General features: G+C 55.1%; 1 protein-coding gene across 1 annotated transcript in view; it reads left to right on the top strand.

Moving 5' to 3' along the window:
* Window positions 1–2,727: 2,727 nt before the first annotated feature.
* IGDCC3 (immunoglobulin superfamily DCC subclass member 3) overlaps window positions 2,728–18,829 on the top strand; it is a 39,968-nt gene continuing 23,866 nt past the window's right edge. Inside the window, exons 1-2 of the mRNA XM_045545848.1 lie at window positions 2,728–2,800; window positions 5,009–5,314. Of these exons, the coding sequence (XP_045401804.1) occupies window positions 2,728–2,800; window positions 5,009–5,314 (379 nt within the window). The remainder of the gene's footprint in view (window positions 2,801–5,008; window positions 5,315–18,829) is intronic.

Below are 18,829 nucleotides of genomic sequence, written 5' to 3'. Positions count from 1 at the left end.
TGTGGCATTCTCTTTTGGAGCCGATGACTAGAATTTCCTCAGCCTTTCTGCCCTAGGGAGTACATTTCCTATCCAGGATGGGAAATGGTGGTTTTTGAGGGTAGAGGGCAGGTGGTCGTGGGAAAGCACTGAGCCATCTTCCTCCCTCCATAGGCGCTTAGGAAAAAGACTTAAACTCAGGAAAGGTACGTTCTTTGATGGCCCTTGCTTAGGCTTTCTGTGAATCTCTTTCCATCTGGGTGCACACTTTTCTGAACTTTCTTGGGTGCAAAGAAGAGGGAAAAAGTCCGGAGATTTGGGCTCCACAACTATTCCGCATAACTCCCGTCACCAGAATTATTCATGGCTACACACACACACACACACACACACACACACGAGCACCATGTCCACAAGCGCAGAGACCCACGAGTGCACAGTCCTCTTCAAAAACACCCTTGTGTCCATTAACTCAAACGTGCACACAGTTTAACACACAAACGTACACACTCATGGTCCACATACATCTTGGCCTCACAGTTGATAGTTATACTCTGCTAAGATCTTTACAGAGCCTGGAACGAACGTGCTTTTCCACGGGAGGGAATCAAGAGGCAGAGGCTGCCTTGCTCAGGACCACCCCCAAAGTGACTGGTGGGCCAGACCCAGGTTAATTGACAGATCAGACAGAGAGATACTGCACATTTTGTACTCAGCAGAATAGCCATTATTTGCATATCACTCTCAGACCAAAGGTTGTGATAAAGAAGAATTAAACACTTGTCAAAATGAATTTAAAATGACAGCAATTCGAGACACCAATTTGACCTCTCCAGAGTCCAGGACAAGCCAAGAAGGGGTTGTTGAGAATCCAAGCCCTGCAGGAGGGAGTTCCAGGACTTCAGGCTCAGGGAGGGCCCCTCCTTCCCTCCTTTTCTTTGGCCAGCAAGAGGCCCATTGCTCCCACCCTTCCTCACAGGGAAAGCAATTGGGACTTTGGCACACTGACCTCGAATTTCTCCATTGTCTACCACTGTTCACATGCCTCAAGTCCTGCTTCTCAGGCTCCTCTTCCAGTTGCTATTACAGAGTGAGGAGTCCCTGGGCTGTACAACCCCCATTATTAGTAAAGTTGTCCATCTACAGGCTGATTTCTGGAGGCCTGCACTTCTTCTTCCTCTTCTTTTTTTGGGGGGTGGGGGGAGCGGTGCACCACTACATCCAGCTAATTTTTCTATTTTTTGTAGAGACAGGGATCTCACTATGTTGCCCAGGCTAGTCTCAAACTCCTAGGCTCAAGGGAGCCTCCTACCTCAGCCTCCCAAAGTGCTGGGAGTACAGGCTTGAGCCACTTCCCCAGGCCCTGCACTTCTTTACTCATTGCACCAAAATTAGTTTTACATATGGATAATGTTAATTCCTGGTCCCAAGTTCCAGAGTTGGTATCAAAAGAGAGACTTAGTTATTCCTCTGCCATCCTAGTCCAATGCCAGAAAAGCAAGTAACAGAGTGAGGCAGAGACTGCCACCTTTAAATCTCCAGCTCCTAGAACTTAGTAGCTGTTTGATAATTTTCATGGACTAGCCCAGCATGCTGGGCTCAGCAGAAGACCATTTAATAGTGAATGGCTAAGATTTAAGATGGATATATATCTGCTAAGACATGCCTACCTTCTATAACATGCTCGCATGGGACCCATGTTGTCTCCTTATATGTTCTCTGACATGAAACATTGAGGGTCTTCTTTGTGGCATAGAAGTGTTTACTGGGAATTTTAACTTTCAATGTGCTTTTCCAGTTACCAGGTAATTTGTGAGGACCTGTGCAGTTTAACGGTCCCTGGGGGTGAACGGAAGAGATACGATTATCTTCGTCTCTTATTAATAGACGAGCTCCGTTGAGAGTGACTGCCTGGGTCGGCTGGGCTTGACAGCAGGCAGAACCCGGGTCGGAACTCGGGATACTTTCGCGTCCTCTTGTCCTGTTGGGTCTGCTCTCCCCAGGCAATCTCCCTAAGCGCCAGAACTCCCCAGTCTAGAAAGGCCAGTCTTGAAGCTAAACGATCCATTCTTTGAGAGGAAGAACCCATGGCAAGCTGAATCTTTGACAACTTTGTGTAGCTTTTAGGGAATTATCTCTAAAATATAGACGCGGAGGAGGACACAGCAGAAATCAGAGCAAATCCCGCAGCTTTGCGTGTTTCTCCGCAGCCCGGACCCACTCCCCGGACCCACTGGGTCCCCCACTTCCTCAGCCCCCCACATCCCGGGCGGGCCGGCAGGGTGGGGACACGCGGCTGCAGCCCGGGACGGCGCCGGCCGCTCAAGCCACAGTTCAAAGCGCAGGGGGCGCGTCCGCCGCGCAGCCGGGAATGTCCGGCCGCTTAAAGCGCTCCCCGGCTCTTTTGTTCCCCAGACAGGGCCTCCGGGGAGAGGGGGCTGGGGGAGGGGACCGGGAGGGGAGGGGGCGGCGGGCAGGGGAGGAGGGCGGTGCGGGCGCGGCGGTGCGAGTGCGGAGCGCGCTCCCCGGCGGGGCTGACAGATCGCTCGGTGGGTGCAAGATGGCGCAAGCGGCGCTCTCCCTGCGCGCCCCGCGCTCCTAGGAGGCATGCGGCCCCAGCCCCCCGCCGCCCGGGCTCGGCCCCGGCCGGAGCCCCGGCCCCGGCCCCGGCGCCGGCCCCGTGGGACGCTGTGAGCCGCGAGAGGCCCGGAAGGCGCGCGTTGCCGAGCCGAGCGGACCGAGAGCCCCATGGCTGCGCCGCGCCGGCCCCGGCTCCTGCTGCCGCTGCTGCTGCCGCTGCTGCTGCCCGTGCCGAGCGAGGGTGAGCGAGGGCGCCCGCGGCCTGCGCGGCGGCGGACCGAGCCCCGGGAAGGGCGAGAGGGGAGTGCGCGGGCGCAAGGGGCGGACCCGGGGAGAGCGGCGCGGACCTGCGGGCGGACCCCGCGCGGGAGGGACAGAGCGGACGGAGCGGAGCGGGACGGGGAGAGGACACCAAGGCCGGACTGCTGGGGGCCGAGGGGGGGTGCTGAGGACGGAGCCCCCAGGAGGGAGGCCGGGGCTCGCTCCGCTGCGGCTCCAGGGCTCAGGGCAGGACTGGAGCCCGGACCAGGGGGCAAGGAGTGCTGCAGGCGGGCTGCGTTGGGGACAGAGACAAACGAGCAGGGGAGACCGCACGGCCGAGCCCCCTCCCAGGTGGGCGAGCTGGGGTGCACAGTGCCCAGCCGAGGACAGTGAGTAGCCCGCGGCGGCTGAGGCGGGAGACAGCAGACTAGGGGCGGAGGCTGGGACCCAGCGGGCTGCGCCGGGCGGAGAGGGAACGTCCTGGATTTCGAGCGGGGACTGGGCTGAGGGTGCGCGGGAGAGACTAAGGAAGAGGAGGAGGAAGATTCCCAACGGACGGCGCGTGGCGAGAGGGCGACCCGGGAGAGAGCCTGGGAGCCAAGAAGGGGAGGAGAAGCCGCCGAGAGCGCGAGCAAGCCGTGGGGATGCCCACGCGCCCCTGCCCTCTCCGGACTGTGCACTCGCGGAGAGACCCTGTCCCTGGCTCGCGGGGTCGGGTCGCCGCCACGCTGTTCCCTCAGTGGCTGCAGTGGGCTCGTCTCACGGGAGAGGGGTGAAAATCTAGTTCCTTTCCCCTCCCACTTCAAGTTCCCAGCAGACATTCATCTAGGCTATTCTCCCTCCTCTACCCTGCCAAGAAGTAGAGTATCGCGTCCGCATCTGGGAGAAACTTTATCCTCCCCATGGCTATACCGGAGATGGATTGGGGCTGAGGCGGCTGAAACGCAGGACATGGGGGTTTGAAGGAGTTGTGATCCCCAAATGTCTTAAAACATTACACATCCCTGGAGTGGGGGGAGAGGCCCATAACCCCAGCGCCCCTCCTCCTTTTCTCCCCACCCACTTGCCCATCTCCCCAGCCAGGGAGGCCTCTGGTCTGTCGGGGAGGGGCCAGCTCTAGCATGGCTAGTTCCCTGGTGATGTGAGGAAGGGTCTGTGGCTGCCCTTTCAGACCAGGCGGGTTCATTTCTCCTGGAGTGAAGTTGTAACTGGTCTGGTAAGTTGCTTGCTGGAGAAGTTGGCTTCTTGGCATCGTGCCTGCGCCTGGAGTGCTTGTCCCTCCTGCCTGGCTTCTTCTGATTCCCTGATCAGCCTCTTCCCCCAGCCCTCCTCTGCCAGCTCATTTCTCCTCTTCTCCTGCAGGAATGGTAAGGTTGGCTGGGAGTAAAGATTCTAGGGACCCCCCTCTTCTTGGAAAACCTTAGTTGGTGCTTGCTACTCCTCATCTCTCCCTGTGACAAAGGCAAAAGGACCAACACCCATAGCTTCCTAGGAGAGGGGTAGAGGGGTCACAGTCTAGCCTGTACCCTGGGTACCGGAACCACACACCCTGCTCCCTGCCAGGCATTGGACCAGGCCTCAGATGGTTTTGCCAGCAAAAAGAAGCATGATTTGTTGCTCTCTCACTCTGCGTTTTATTTAGAACTTTTAACTTTTCTTAGTGCCTTTGAATCTGTTAATCATATGATACAACAATCCTGTGACACAAGCCACTTGTTGTTCCTTGATTTAAACAGATGAGGAATGGGAAGCCAGGACATGTTGAATACTTTACCTGAGTTCCTTCCCTGAAAGTCTGTGAAACTTCAGTGCTTACCCAGGGTGACCACAGAAGTGGCAGCAGCTGTGTTAGAGTCAGTCTTGCTTTTGGGTCCTGGATTTGCAACTAACTGTGAAATCCTGGGCAAGTCACTTAACATCTCAGTTTCCTTATCTGTGAAAGAGGGAATGGTACAAATAATATTCATGTCTCTGAGCTGGTCTGATGATTGAGTGAAATACTGCATGGGATGGCTCTTGTAATGCATAAAGTTCTATGTGTAATAGTGATTCCTATTAACGTTCCAGAAACATGGGGATGGGGTGCATAGGCTCAGGGAACTTGGAATCATTGTGTGTGGAGTTCTTCCTGGATGTTCATTCCACACTAACATCTCCATTTCCTCCCATCTGCCCTTCCTTGATGCAGGTCTTGGCCACTCTGCTGAACTGGCATTCACTGTGGAGCCAAGCGACGATGTTGTAGTCCCTGGGCAGCCAGTAGTGCTGGGCTGCGGGGTGGAGGGGACCCCTCCAGTGCGAATCACCTGGAGAAAGAATGGGGTAGAGCTGCCAGAGAGTCCCCACTCCACCTTGCTGGCCAATGGGTCCTTGATGATCCATCACTTCAGGCTGGAGCGAGGAGGCAGCTCTTCGGATGAGGGTGACTATGAGTGTGTGGCTCAGAACCGCTTCGGGCTGGTGGTCAGCCGGAAGGCCCGCATCCAAGCTGCAAGTAAGTGGATGTCCCTTGTTTTCGCTTTGTGTAAGCCACACTGGTGATCCAGGGTCAGCCTGGGGCATGGGGGCAAGGGAAGCGCTCCCATCTTACGCAGCCTTCTGGAGGTCTCATTCTCAGGATGGGTCAGCTGAGAGGTCCATAGCAGTGATTTGCGGTGGTGGAATTATATCATATGCTCACTTAACTGACTGGAATGTGAACTGACAAGAATGTAGCTAAACACTCACAGGGAAGTAGGGGAGAAAACTTTACCCAATTTTGGGATCTGGATGTGTAAGTTTCCACGTGCCTGTGATACTGTGAGCGTCCCAGTCCATTGAGTATGATGCTTGTATTTAAAGATAAATAATCACCATACTTTATGAGTGATTTAAGAGATTTTTTTTTTTTTTTTTTGAGACAGAGTCTCACTTTGTAGGCCCGGCTAGAGTGCCGTGGCGTCAGCCTAGCTCACAGCAACCTTAAACTCCTGGACTCAAGCGATCCTCCTGCCTCAGCCTCCCAAGTAGCTGGGACTACAGGCATGTGCCACCAGGCCTGGCTAACTTTATATATATATATGTTTTTAGTTGTCCATATAATTTCTTTCTATGTTTAGTAGAGACGGGGTCTCGCTCTTGCTCAGGCTGGTCTTGAACTCCTGACCTCGAGCGATCCTCCCGCCTCGGCCTCCCAGAGTGCTAGGATTACAGGCGTGAGCCACCGCGCCCGGCTGCTTTAAGAGATTTTTGAAGGGTAATTTTGGCTACATGCAATTTTAATTATGTGCTTGAATTAATTCAGAACTTTTGGGTGGGATAAGACCTCACTATGCCAGGAATGAAGTTCTAAAACTTGTCAACAGTTTGCTTTTAAACAATATGGTGGGATAATCTCAGGGTCATCTCAGTGGTGACGTCCCTCCCACTCACCTTCATACTAATGTGCTTTTTTGAATAGGAGAGAAAGGGCCAGGCCAGGTGCTTCAGATTTGTGCTTTGCTTGCGCCGTTGGACCACCAGTTGTGTGGTGATGACAATGATGGCTGTGCTTTAACTGCCTGTCCTGCAACAATTCTGTTCTTGGTGTTTAATCTGCACACACTGGGACTGTGTTACATAAATCAAGATTCTCCTTGTATCCCTGGAGGTGACAAGCTAGGGGCAGTCGGGGGTCGGGGGGTCATGGCTGAGAAGCACGGTTCTTGAGAAAAGGCAGAAATTTTGGCAAGTGGAAAATGTTCTCCATCCCATATCTCTGTGCTTCTGGAAGAACATGTCCCTTAAAGAGGCTGCTTTGATGGTTGTTGATAATAATTCTAGCTAACGCTTCTTAAGTACTTGCTGCATGCTGGGCACCCCACCCAAGTGCTTTACATGAATGATCTCATTTAGTCATCACAAAGACCCTGGGAGACTGGGAGATAGGCCGTTATCATCCCCCCTTTAAAGATGAGAAAACTGAGCCTTAGGGGGACTCAGTGACATTGGGGTAAGCAGAAGAGCCAGGACTGCGGTGTAGGCAGCCTGAATCCTACACCCTACTTGACTCCTGCGGCATGCTGCCTCTTTCCTGCCTGATTGCTGACACGTTTCTTCCTGGCTCTGGGGGCATTTGCACAGTTACTCTGAATGGCTGGTGAGTGATGAGTCAGTCTGAGGCAGGAGCCTTCTCGCTGGGTTTAAGATGCCCCTTTGTTCTAAGGAAGGCTGATCCAGGCCCCCATATGGAGCTCTCTGGGAGGCAGCCCTGGACTTCGAGACCAGGTCACTGCTGGCTCAGCCACACTCATCTCCCGGCCCTCCCGGCGGTGTCGGGGAAGGCTGGGGCAGCCTCTGAGCAGATGGCTGGGGTGTGAGGAGGAGAAGCATGGACTGAGGGTGGGGACCCCGGGAAGATTTGCTGGAGAAGGGGTGGGAGCAGGCTCTTCAGGGAGATGCTCCCTGCTCTGCCATGGCCCGTGTCAACGCTGAGAGGTAGATGGCCCCTGCTGAGGCCTTGGCAGCACCAGCCTAGAATCCTGGGAGATAAATCCCCAGGGGCTCATATAGAGAGCTGATTGTAAACGTGCTTTTCTATAAATGGTAATACTTTCAAGATGTTTGGTTTCCTTAAATGCCTAACAGTACAGGACAAGAAATTGAGCTGTGGGTGGGGTCAGCCTGGTTAATCCTTTGAGGTCCTAGAGACAGCTGGGGGGGTGCGTTGCCTCTAAGCACAGGCAGTCTGACATGGCCTCTCTCCCCCCCTACACGGCTGTGGCCCCCTGGGGAATGCTCGGGTGCCAAGCAACCGTGTGGCAGGATCCCCTCTTCTCACTTCACAGGCTGATGTCCCTAGAAACCTCCAAAGCTGATTAGCTGCCGGGGTTTCCTCCTTTGGTAGTAACTCCCTGCCCATGTGCCCGCGGGCACTGCAGATGTTGTGTGACAGGGGAGGGTGCCTTTCTGAAAAGGTGTGAGGAGCCCTCTGGAGCCCCCTGCTGCTCCTGCCTGCTCCACAGGGGCCCCTAAGGAGGGGCCTGCTAAGCACCCCTCAAAGGCACACAGCCCACCAGTGCACTAACCCAGTGAGGCAGGTGGGCATCCGGGTCTACTGGGTGGGACTGCCGGGGCAACTGAGCTCGGGGGCTGAGGCCAATGGCGAGGAATGCAGCCCCTTCCATCCCAGGAGGCTCAGAGGCTGTCCTTGAAAGGTGACCAGGGTGGCTGTACGACAGGCTGATTCCTTGGGGCTTCAGTTCCAAGTGTTTACCCTTTAGGATGGAGTGGCTCAGGGTCCTAAGAGTACTTATGCTCCCAGCACCCCTGGATTCTCTGCCTCGCAGCACCACGTGCTTATAGTTTGGGGGCTGAAAATTGAGACTTGGTAACGATGAGACCCTGGACAAGTTAATGTTTCCTCCCCCGTGGAACGTGCTTGTACTCCTACCTTGCAGGGTGGTCGTGAGGACCCGCACACCCCACGCTGTGCCTGGCATGTGGGGAGTACTCAGCAACGGAGCCAGCACTGCATTCTTCGCCTAAACGCAGTTTCACTGACACAGCCTGCAAATGCAATCTTGGCTGCCATGGAGGTTAATTTCCAGCGAAAGCAAACTGCCTCATTGTGCCCCAGCCCCCCCCCCCCCGGCTTTCTCTCTCCCTGGGATTCATTTAGGGAGCATTCCAGAGAAATCTATCAGGGAGTGGAATATTGGAGCCAGAGTGCATCTTGTTCCTGGGAGGGCCTGGGGGTTCTCCCAAGCCTCAAGACATGGGCTGGCCTGTGAGACACTCTGCTGACCCTCTGGAGGTGCCAACCCAGTAGGAACGTGTACATTGACTCACACTCGAGGTTCGTATGCCAGGATGACTCTAAGGAGGGATGGGATAGCTACAAGGACGGGGGATGATGGGAGGACCCACCTCCAGGTCCCCTTCTGCCCTCAGTGCCTACCCCTCACTTCCTGGCCTTAGTTCTTGAGGAAGTGGAGCGAGCAGCTCTGTGATCTATCTAGTGTAGGGCTTCCCAAATTTATGGCGCCTGTGAATCACCTGGGGAGCTTGATAAAATTCTGATTTTGAATCTGTAGGTCTTGTCCAAGTGCTGGATTTCTGCAAGTCTAACAAGAGCCTAGGTAATGCCAATACTGCTGGTGCACAGGCCATATCTAAGTAGCACAGTGGTCCCCAACCCCCAGGCCACGGCCCATTACCAGTCTGTGTCTTGTTAGGAAACAGGCTGTGCCTCACCGCCTGAGCTCTGCACCTCCCCCCACACTCACAACACCCCTCCACCCCCAGTCTGTGGAAAAATTGTCTTCCATGAAAACGGTCCCTGGTGCCAAAAAGGTTGGGGACTGCTGGAGTAGCAGGGCACTAGAGGAGACATCACTCCCAGGTCAGTCTCTTCTTTGGGGGTCTCTGGGCATCATCGTGAAGTCCCAAGAACAAGGGCTTCAGGGCCAGACCTAGGTGGGTTTGAACCCCAGCGCTGCTACTCACCAATCACGTGCCCTTAGCACAGTCTACTTAACTCTCTTGAGCCTCAGTGCCTCATCTGAAAAGGTGGGCATGGTTCCCCCAGTCTGTCGGGCTTTGGGGGGATTAAATGAGGTGATGGGTGTAGAGCCCCTGGCACAGGGCTGGGCTTCTGGGCACTGCTCAATAAGTATTATTGCTGGTGCTAGGTATTGGCCACTGATTTAGGATGAGGTCCAGCCTGGCTGAGTTCTCAAAGTGCCAGGATTGCCCCAACACCCAGCAGGGGGCCATCCTGGCTGGGTGGGCCCAACAGTGATTGTAAGTGTGGGTTGTGGTGGCAAACAGACCTGGGCTTGGTGGGCTTGGGCCTTGGCCCCACCACCCACTAGCTGTGGGATTTGGGGGAAGTCACTTAACCTCTCTGAGCCTCAGTTTCCTCATCTGTAACATGGGAGGAAGTGTTACTTAGCAAAGAGGACTGTTATGAGGGTGACCTATGATAATGTGTGTGCACAGAACACATAGACAGAGTAATAATGTTAACTATTAACTATTATTATCCCGGGGAGGTAACAGAGATGAAAAGAGTTAAGTTCTGAGCTCCTTTAGTGGTGGTATGACTCCCAGGAGGGCCCTCGGTGACCCCAGGGTCCTAGGAGGAGGCAGTGAGGTGAGGCAAAGAGGAGAACATCCCCACTGTCCCCACCTCAGCAAGTCCCCTGTCTGCTTAGGCCCTTGGTTCCTGCTTCTGAAGTAGGAATCGTTCTCAGCCTGTCTGAGGGGAGGCTGGTGGACCAGCTACTCTGGAATCCCCTTTCAGCAGCAAGATAGTGGTTGTGTGGACCCAGGGCAGGGTCTGGGTGGGGGTCGGAATTCTGGGCAGGAGCTGCTGGGGAATGCGGCCCGGTATTTGGGGGGCCCTGTGTAGGGCAGTGGTTGTGCAGGGAGGTGTTCCTGGCACAGCTGAGGGAGCCGGGAGGAAGTCTCCCCCACTGCCCCCCAAACACACTCAGCTGCCCACCCATCAGAGCAGGAAGCAGGTGCTGCAGCTGAAGTGCCACTGGTGTGATGAGTAAGTGGCCATACCTAGGCCTGAGCTCACCTGTACTGAGCCATGGCACAGCTGCAAATGGGTGAGGTTCAGACCCTTTTACCCGCCAGGCAGCCCTTCACCAACTGACCCCTTTTGACACTCCTGAGAAGCTGTGGGGTGTGATAGAAAGGCCCTTGCCTGGACATCAAGGGTCCTGTGTGGCTGTGGACAAGTCACCCACCCTCTCTGGGCTTTGCTTTTCACATTGTAAGATTGTGGGGTTGGACTGAGGCTCCCCTCTGCTCTAGGGCATTAAGGCTTCCTTGTCACCAGCCATCCTTAGGGAACACCTGCCTTCGCTGGGCCCCTTCCCAGTCTATTCCTGCCCCTGTTCTTCCCATATCCCATCCCTCCCCAAAGACCATTCACACACGGTCATTTCTTCTTCCCCTTCCTAAGGCAGGGAGCATTTGTGGTCTGTGGCGTTCGGCTAAACCTTCCTCTCAGTGACGACTGCTTGCGTTAAGTAACTGTCTTGCGGCTGGATATTCCATCTGTCTCCTCCACTAGATTTTAAGCTTCTAAAGGGTTTCTCTTTCTTTTGTATTTCTCATGTCCCCTGCTTGTGGAGCTTGGTAAAAACTAAATGAACATGTGGCCTCCTGGGACAAAGCTGTCTCTCGTCTGTTTCTCTCCCTGCCTCTCTGTTGCTCCCCCACCCCGCCCCGTAATTGATAGCACAGCTCAAAGGGACAGAAGCTGGTGAACTGGGAGGATGGGCAGGGAGCGTGCTGCACGCAGGGCAGGATCATGGGGCGGCCGCTGCCGCGTGTTTATCTCTGGAGGAACTGAGACTCTCTCTTCCTCGCCAGATGGGGTGCGAATCAGGGACTGGATTGCTCCGTACCCCCTCCGTGCCTGGGTCTTGGGTCCCCTGCCTTGGACTTTACTCTCTGGCTGGATGAGGCCTGTGTCCCCAGGCTCATCAGCCCCAACTGTGGGAGGAAGCCCCCCTTCCCCTCTGCGTGCGGGGCCGCCCCTCACCCCCACCCACAGGACTGGAGTGTGGAAGTCGAACGCTTCTGGTTCCCACACCTTGGCTCCACTGTCGCAGGCAGCCAGCTGGCCCCTTAAACACAATGTGCAAATCTTCTCTGTTCCTGTTCCCGGCATTGTCAGCGGCCAGGCGCCTTGGCTGGGAATGTGGGCCCGTGAATAGGAGAGGCATTTGCAGCCTGCAAATGAAACAGGCCCCGGCCCCCCTTAACCCTCTGTCCCCTCCCCAACCCCAGGGAGAAAGGACTTTTTCACTTCTGGCCTTCTTGTATTGCCTTCCCTCTCCTCTGCAGAGTCCCTGCAGGCTGGGATGTGTGTGTGTGTGTGTGTGTGTGTGTGAGAGAGAGAGAGAGAGAGAGAGAGAGAGAGAGAGAGAGAGAGAGAGAGAGAGAGAGAGAGAGAGAGACACTTTTCTGCAGTAGCTTCACAGCCTTCAATAAAAGTAGAATGGAACAGAAGGATACCCAGGATGGAAAACCAAACAGCTCACTGCTGTCTTTGTTTAAACTGGACTGAGTGATTCCACCAGAAATGTCTGCCTGTGTAACTAACCTATGGCACCTTAAGCTTCTCCGGCCATAGCCTAGCTGCAAACAAGGAATGTGGAGACCAGTAGCAAGTGAGTGTGTGTTGCCACGTGGACCTGCGTGGGTACCTGAGCATACGGTGTGGTATGTGCCTTCAGGATACACATGGGGCCTGGGGTTGGGCTCCATCTCTCCTCAAAGAGCTTTCCCACGGGAACCCCTCTTCCCTTGAGCAGCACGGCCAGGCTAGAGCGCTAGAGCAGACAGAACCACTACAGGGTGGGAGGCAGTGACAGGTCATTTTATCTATCAGCGGGCTGGGTAAGGGGATGATCCTTCCCCAGCCCACTGAAGGGAGAGGGGAGAGAGGCAAGCCCAGGGTCATTGAGTGGAGGGTGGAGCTTACATTGTGGGCATGTGGGCCCAGCCATAAGCTCTTCCAGGAGTCCAGGCCATAGTTTTCTTATTCATTAGGTAGGTGCCCCAAATCTGGCTGCAATCCCAGTGACCCTGCTGACCTGTGCTGTTCCATACCTCCCCCTCCCCCCTCTCCAAAAGAACCTCTCCTTGATTTCAGAGCTTGCTCCCTCTGCCCCCAAATTTGTTCACTCTGTGCCAAGAAGTGCTAACCCTCTGGTACTGCCTTCGAACGTAAGGAGAGAGCAGAAGAGAAAGATCTCCACGGGCTTCCAGACGAGGGGCCACCCAGACACAAGATGTGGGACCCAGGGAAGGTGGAAGGGCAGGTGTGAGCAAGGCCTGAAGAGCTGCCAGCAGGAGGGGCTGCTGGTGGACCCCAGACTGCAGGGCGATGCAGGGGGTCGTGGTGGGCTTAATGCAAGCAAGCCAGGGCCAGGGAGGGAGGGGAATGTGATGCAGAGAGCTCACATCCCAGCGCCTCCCACCGACCCTTCTCCCTCTCCTCTGGATCTTGGTCTTGATACTCCTTGGTCTTTGACACTGGCTCCCACCTCTGCCTTCCACTGAGGCCTGGCTTCTGTACCTGTCTTTCGTAGCCCTCAGTTCTAGTTTCTCCTGCCCTGTCCTCCATACCTTCTTCCTTTCTGAGCTCCTCTTTCTCTCTCATTATTATTCTATCCTACTGTGTCTCCTACTGTGCTTAGAAGGGATCCCATGCTTCAGGAGCAGAAGTAGGTGAGCTCAGCCCTCTGTACAGGGCAAGGAGAAGAGTGACTAAGAGGATGAAGTTCAAGGAGGACCCCAAAGGAAGGGCCACAGCCTCCCCGGCAAGTTGGAGGCTCCCTGGGGGCAGAGCTTCCCTGAGAGGAATCTGAGACCTGGGCCCGGCTGGGCCCCTCTCTGAGCCTGGACAGTGACACTGACCACGGTGGCTGGTGGCTGGTGGGGGCAGCCGGGCTGCTGTCTGGAATGCTGGTGTTAGGTTGCAGTGCAGATGCAAGCAGTGATAATGGGCAGGAACTGGACTTTCTGGTCTGGCTGCTGCCCCCAAGGCCACTGGAATGTGAGGGGGGACTATCAAGAGGCCCCAGGGACTTGGGGTGGGCAGATGGAGACCAGACCGCCTAAATGGAGAGGAGGGGGCAGACCACCGTGAGAGAGACCCAAGGTCTAGCCCTTTCAGAGTTGGAGGCTACAGCAAAAGAATCCTAAAGTTCCCAGTCCCCTTAGGACCCGAGAGGTCTTCCCAGTCTCCAGGTAGGATCAGAGCTGCAGGGGAAACCTTGGCACTCAACTCGTCCAAACTTCTCATTTTACAGACTTGAAAACTGAGGCCCTGAGGGGTCAACCTGCCCCAGAACGTGGCTGGTCCCCCAGCCTGGGCAGGGGAGGGAGGCTGCCCGGTGCTGGACCCTGCCTTCCCCAGCGCCTCACTCCTCACTGCCCCAGGGTAGGCTGGTGTGCATGTTTCTGTTTTCCTTTTGTCCTGCCCTGCTTTGTCTGTGGCTGGAGTTCTGGGCGTGGGCTTGTTCACCAGTCTTAGAAGTGGGCTCCCGACATCCGTGGCATATTGCAGAGGGCCTGAGTCTCCGAAGCACACTGGGTGCTGAGCTGAGCGGGTTCGAGGGCTGCCCATGTGCTGGTGCGTGCAGCGAACTAGCCGGTGGTAGTAGATGTAGTCATAGTAATACGAGGCCGCGCTGTTCTGAGTCCTTTATGTGTTAATTTACTTAATTCCCACAGTTCCATTAATGGGAATTACTAGTCCTATTTTACACATGGGTAAATAGAAGCCCAGAATGATTAATTAACTCTTCCAAGGGTACACAGTAAGTAGGGAAGCTGGGATTTAAACCCAGGGCTGCCTGACCCCAAGTTCACTGGCCTGAGTGTCTTTGGAGGAGGCTCAAGTCCCTGAAGAACATACCAGTATTAGTGCCTCAGCATTAATGCCAGCACATGCCTGGGGGCATGCAGGGCAGGGTTGGGAAAGCGTGGGGAACAGAGAACAGCTTAGAACCCTGGCCAAGGTGGGGGCCGCTTCTGGGTGGGCTGGCAGGGTTACATGCACACTCGCCCCATCCCCCAGCCACTGCTGGGATGTCCCGGATATGGCATTCTGTGTAAGAAGTCTTGGCCTTGCCCTGCCTGCCAGGCGTGGCAGAGCCTCCGGGTAGGGGCTCTGGCTGAAAGGGAAGTTGGGAGGTTGCTGGAGCTGCTAGAGGTAGAGGTGGGAGCTGCCTCCTCCCAAGGAAGACAAATTCCCCTCCCCCCCAGTCCTGTCTGCTCCTTTCCCTTTCTTGTTTCCCAGCATAATGATGCTGATTGCTCCACATCTGTCATAATTACTCTTTGTTTGAAAATTCAGAACAAATCACAGGAGAGGAACTGGCATGGATTGAGAAGGCTCCTTCTCCCCAGGGGTCCTGGCAGGAGGGGGGTGTGGGGAGTGGTGGGGGGAGCCATAATCAGCCTGGCGGAGTGGAGGATGCTGACTGTCCTTGTCCTGTCCCTTGCCTGGGCAATAGCACAGCTCCCAGGGCAAAGTGGCCTAAGGCCTCACAGAATTACATCCCCCCCCAGTCTCTGGCTGCTGTGGAGGCTGGGAGTCTTCCTCCCTCGCCACCCATCGAACAATGGACTGGACAGCAGGCTGCTGGGTAACAGAGCAGCCCCGCTGCAAGGGTGCCTGCCTCAAGCAGGGGGCAGGGGTCCTTACTGGGGAGGGGAGTGGAGCAGTTGTGGCTGGGAGACCCTGGACCAGGGTGGACATTGGATCTCTGGGGTGAGAGCCGGGATGGGGGACCATTGCTTCCAGGGGACACCAAACCAGACCCTCTTGGGGATTTGGCAGGCAGCCCTGGGTGCTCAGACCTTCTTCACACTCACTCCACAGCAGCCTGGTTTCTGGTGAGGGGTCTGGCTCCCACCCCCAGCCCCAGCCTGAAGGCCCTTGGTTTTGGGGGCTCATAATTCCCGGGACATGGGCCCAGGCTTGTGACCCTGTCTGCACCTTCCCATGTTCCCCATTCCTGGCTAGCCCTTTCCCACCAGGGATTATGTCTACAAAGTCTCTGCTGGCTTTTATGGGGAGAAATCAAGGCCGTACTACATTCATCCCCAAACCTTACTGCTCTCGCTCCCATAAAACCCCACGTCCTCTCTCCCTGCAGTACACATGGGACAGCACGGTGGTGGAACTACAGACACCTCATGTTGCTGGAGCCAGTGCGAGATACAGATAGTCCCACTCTGAGGACAGCTCTGGGTTCAAGCTCCTTCTCTCTCCCTTCACACTGCCGGGCCCTTTGTCTTTGTGGAACACAGGAGGGAGCACCACCCTGCCCTGCCTGTCTTTTGGAGGAGAGAGGATGAGTAGGGTCCTGCCACCCCACCTGCCAACGGGGGCACCCTTTGTTCCAGCTTCGTGGGCCTGGGTGTCAGTGGGGCAGAAAAGCTGGGTGGGGCCTGAGTCCTGGAGACAGGAGGTGCTGGCTTGCACTGGCTTGGAGGGGACACCTCCTCCGGCCCCAGCATTATTGATGGAGAGTCTTGGGAGGAGCTTGGACTTGACCCCGACACCATCATGCTTACCTCTGCACCCTCCCTGGCTCCCACGTCTACAAGAAGCTGCTTTTACAATGTAAAATTTCAACTCACCCCTTGGTGACTTCAGACCCATCTGCCTGCCTTCCTGGGCCACTAGCTTCCTCGTAGGTGGGAGGTGGTGTGGGGAGGACCAGATGAAAAGGTTCCTAAAGTCCTTTCCCGGTTCTAAAATTCTGGGACCCTGCCCCCTTTCTGTCTTGAACGCCCCATCCCCACTCTTGCCCTCCTGCCTCCCTCCAGGACCCCCAGTTCATCCTCCACCTTCCTCCCTTCTCTCCCTCCCTCCCCGGCACACTGGGCTTGGCCTCCTCCTTTCTTAAATATCAGCGTGAAAGTTTTGAGAAAAGTTCTCTTGTCATTCTCCCCTCTTTCTCTTCCCTGACCCTGTCTGTGCACACGTCCACAGGGCGGAGGCAGTGGGGTTTCAGGATGCCATGTAGTGGCTGTCCCTCAAACGGCACTGGGCTCTCTGCCAGGCTCTCCGCCCTAGGTGGGGTGTGGTGGACAGAGAGTGGCCTGGGAGCAGCCTGGCTCCAAAAAACGATCCCTCTTCATCGAAAGAAAATGATCCTTCTTCCTTGGCAGGGACAGGGACAGGATATCCCCACCCCGTGCTGCAGCAGAATCCTGTGCAGTTAACACCGTGCAACGTGGTGGCTGTAAAGTCACTGTGCCCACGGCCAGCCAGTTGTGTCTGTGTGGGTGTGAGTGAGAACGTGTGTGGGTGTGCACGGGTGTGCATGTGTGTCCTCACTTCCCGGGCTCCCGGCACCCAGGATGGGTGCCTCGGGGTCACTATTCCCCTGGGCTGATGTGGTCAGGGGGCATTTTCATCTGGACACCCAGAGAACTCACCCCCACCAACTGGGAGCCTGGCGAGGCGGGCGAGGGGAAAATCTCAGGTTCACAGCCCCACTTCCTCCCGACTGGCTTGGGGTGTAGACCAGGGATTTCTGACAAGGGGCTAGAGCGAGACAGAAGTTTCTGGGCACACCTTGAAACCAGGCCAGCGTGAGGAGGGAAAGGAGGCAGACCGGGCCTTTCTAGGACGGCAGACGTGAACGCAGAGGGGCGTTTGTGCCCTGGCAGTGCTGTGAGTGCTCAACCCAGCACATCCAGGACTGGGAAGGGGCAGTTCCCGGTTTTGCTGATTCACCCTGATCCTTCCCTTCCCTCCCCAGCCTCCTGTCTTGGCCCATGTTTCTTACATTGGTGCTCTGAAAACGGTGGCCCAGAGAGAGGGCTTTGTCCCAAGTCCTGGGTGCACAAAGCCGTGACAGAAAGGGTCCGGATGCGTTTTCCAATGTGCTGATCGGTCAAATGGGATTTGGGTTCCAGCTTCAGAGCCAGAGCTGAACAGACCTTACAGAATCGAAACCCGGTATTTGGCTTGTGACAAACAATAATTCTTGGGTCTTTTCTCGCCATCTTCAAACATGGTTTGTTTTTTCTTCACTGCCCCCACCCTTGGGTTATTTTTGTTTTGCCTCTTACATCCCAGCTTATCTGGAATGTCACCCTCTTTCTGCAACAATTCCCTTCGTCCTAATTTTCAAGGTCTCTTAAGGTTGCATTCCAATTCTCTAGCACCTTAGAGAAGCCCTCATTGAGTCCCGCTTGCAGATCAGATTAAAATATTCTAGATTCCATTATCTCAGAACCCCAATAATGATATTACAAAGAGCGAGCCTCCGCATGGAGCCTGTGTGATATTCCATCCTCTGTTTCTGATTTTGCTTCTCACATCAGTCATTTTCCCATTGAACCGTGACAAAATCAAGATCATTACAGGCAAGCTGGTGTGATATTGATGAGATAAGGCTTTCCTGAAATGAAGTGATACTGCTTTTATCACCATCAATTCAAGAAGGATCCACTGGGCTCTATGTCCAGCTTTGCTTTTTTGCGGGTGAGGGAATCAGAAGACAGGATCTATTCTGGAAAGCAGTTACACAGCTCGTCACTCCCACTGGTCTGCAAACCTTGTGGGCAGGGGCTGGCCCCTCTCTGCCCCAGCTTGGCCTGGAGTTGGTGCCTGGTGAGGGTGAGAGAATGGGGAGCCCCCTGCCTGCTGTGGGTCACTCACCCTTAGGGACTCCGACTAGGGAGGGCAGATAAAGCTGCCTCAGATCACTCCCTAAGGACCCACAGGAGCAGTTTCACCTGAGCCATTCTCGGCAGGCTTCTGAGTCCTACCTTTAGGAGCCGAGCGTGGCCATGTCTGGCTGCTCTTGACTGGAGGATGAAAGGGTCTCATCCATTGCTCTGCATCTAACTGAACCCCAAGTCCTCCATCTCAGCCTCTTCTGGTCATAAAGGGCACCCCCATGTCCCTACTCTATTCTCTTCCCCAAAGCACCCTTCTTCCAAGGTCTGGCCACTGGCCACCCACGGGAGGATAGAGATTAGACTAAGGCACAGGTGCCACTCCCAAGTGCTCAATGGGAGGGGCCTGGCCTGGTGAGTGCAAACCTCAGTCTGCCACCTGTGAGGTACTCAGTCATCTCAGGTGGGACACCTCCCAGGAAAGCTGGAGAAATTTCCGGGATGCCAGACCACTGGCCTCACCCTCACAAGAGCTAACAGGCCAGGTTCCGTGACCAGAAGCATCCCTCTTCTCCGTGGAAGGACTGCCCCTGCATGGGCATGCCTGCCTTCCTGCTACCTTTTAAATTCATAACCATAATGATAACAAAGCATCCTTTGAATGCATGTTGCTGTGGAAATGGATAAGGGGAGAAAAAACCTACTCTCATTATTATCCTCATTATCTTCCTATCAGAATATCCACCCCATGGAACATTATTTTTAAAGTTATTTATGGTCTTGGGTTTGGCGAAGGAAGAGATAGGAGAAGAAATAGGCTTCATTTGAAAGTATTTTTTCAGTTAAAAGTATTGAGTCTCTAATTTGGGCCTCT

Source organism: Lemur catta, chromosome 1 (assembly GCF_020740605.2).
Source record: "Lemur catta isolate mLemCat1 chromosome 1, mLemCat1.pri, whole genome shotgun sequence".
Lineage (NCBI taxonomy): Eukaryota > Metazoa > Chordata > Mammalia > Primates > Lemuridae > Lemur > Lemur catta.
This window is presented reverse-complemented; position numbering and strand designations above follow the sequence as displayed.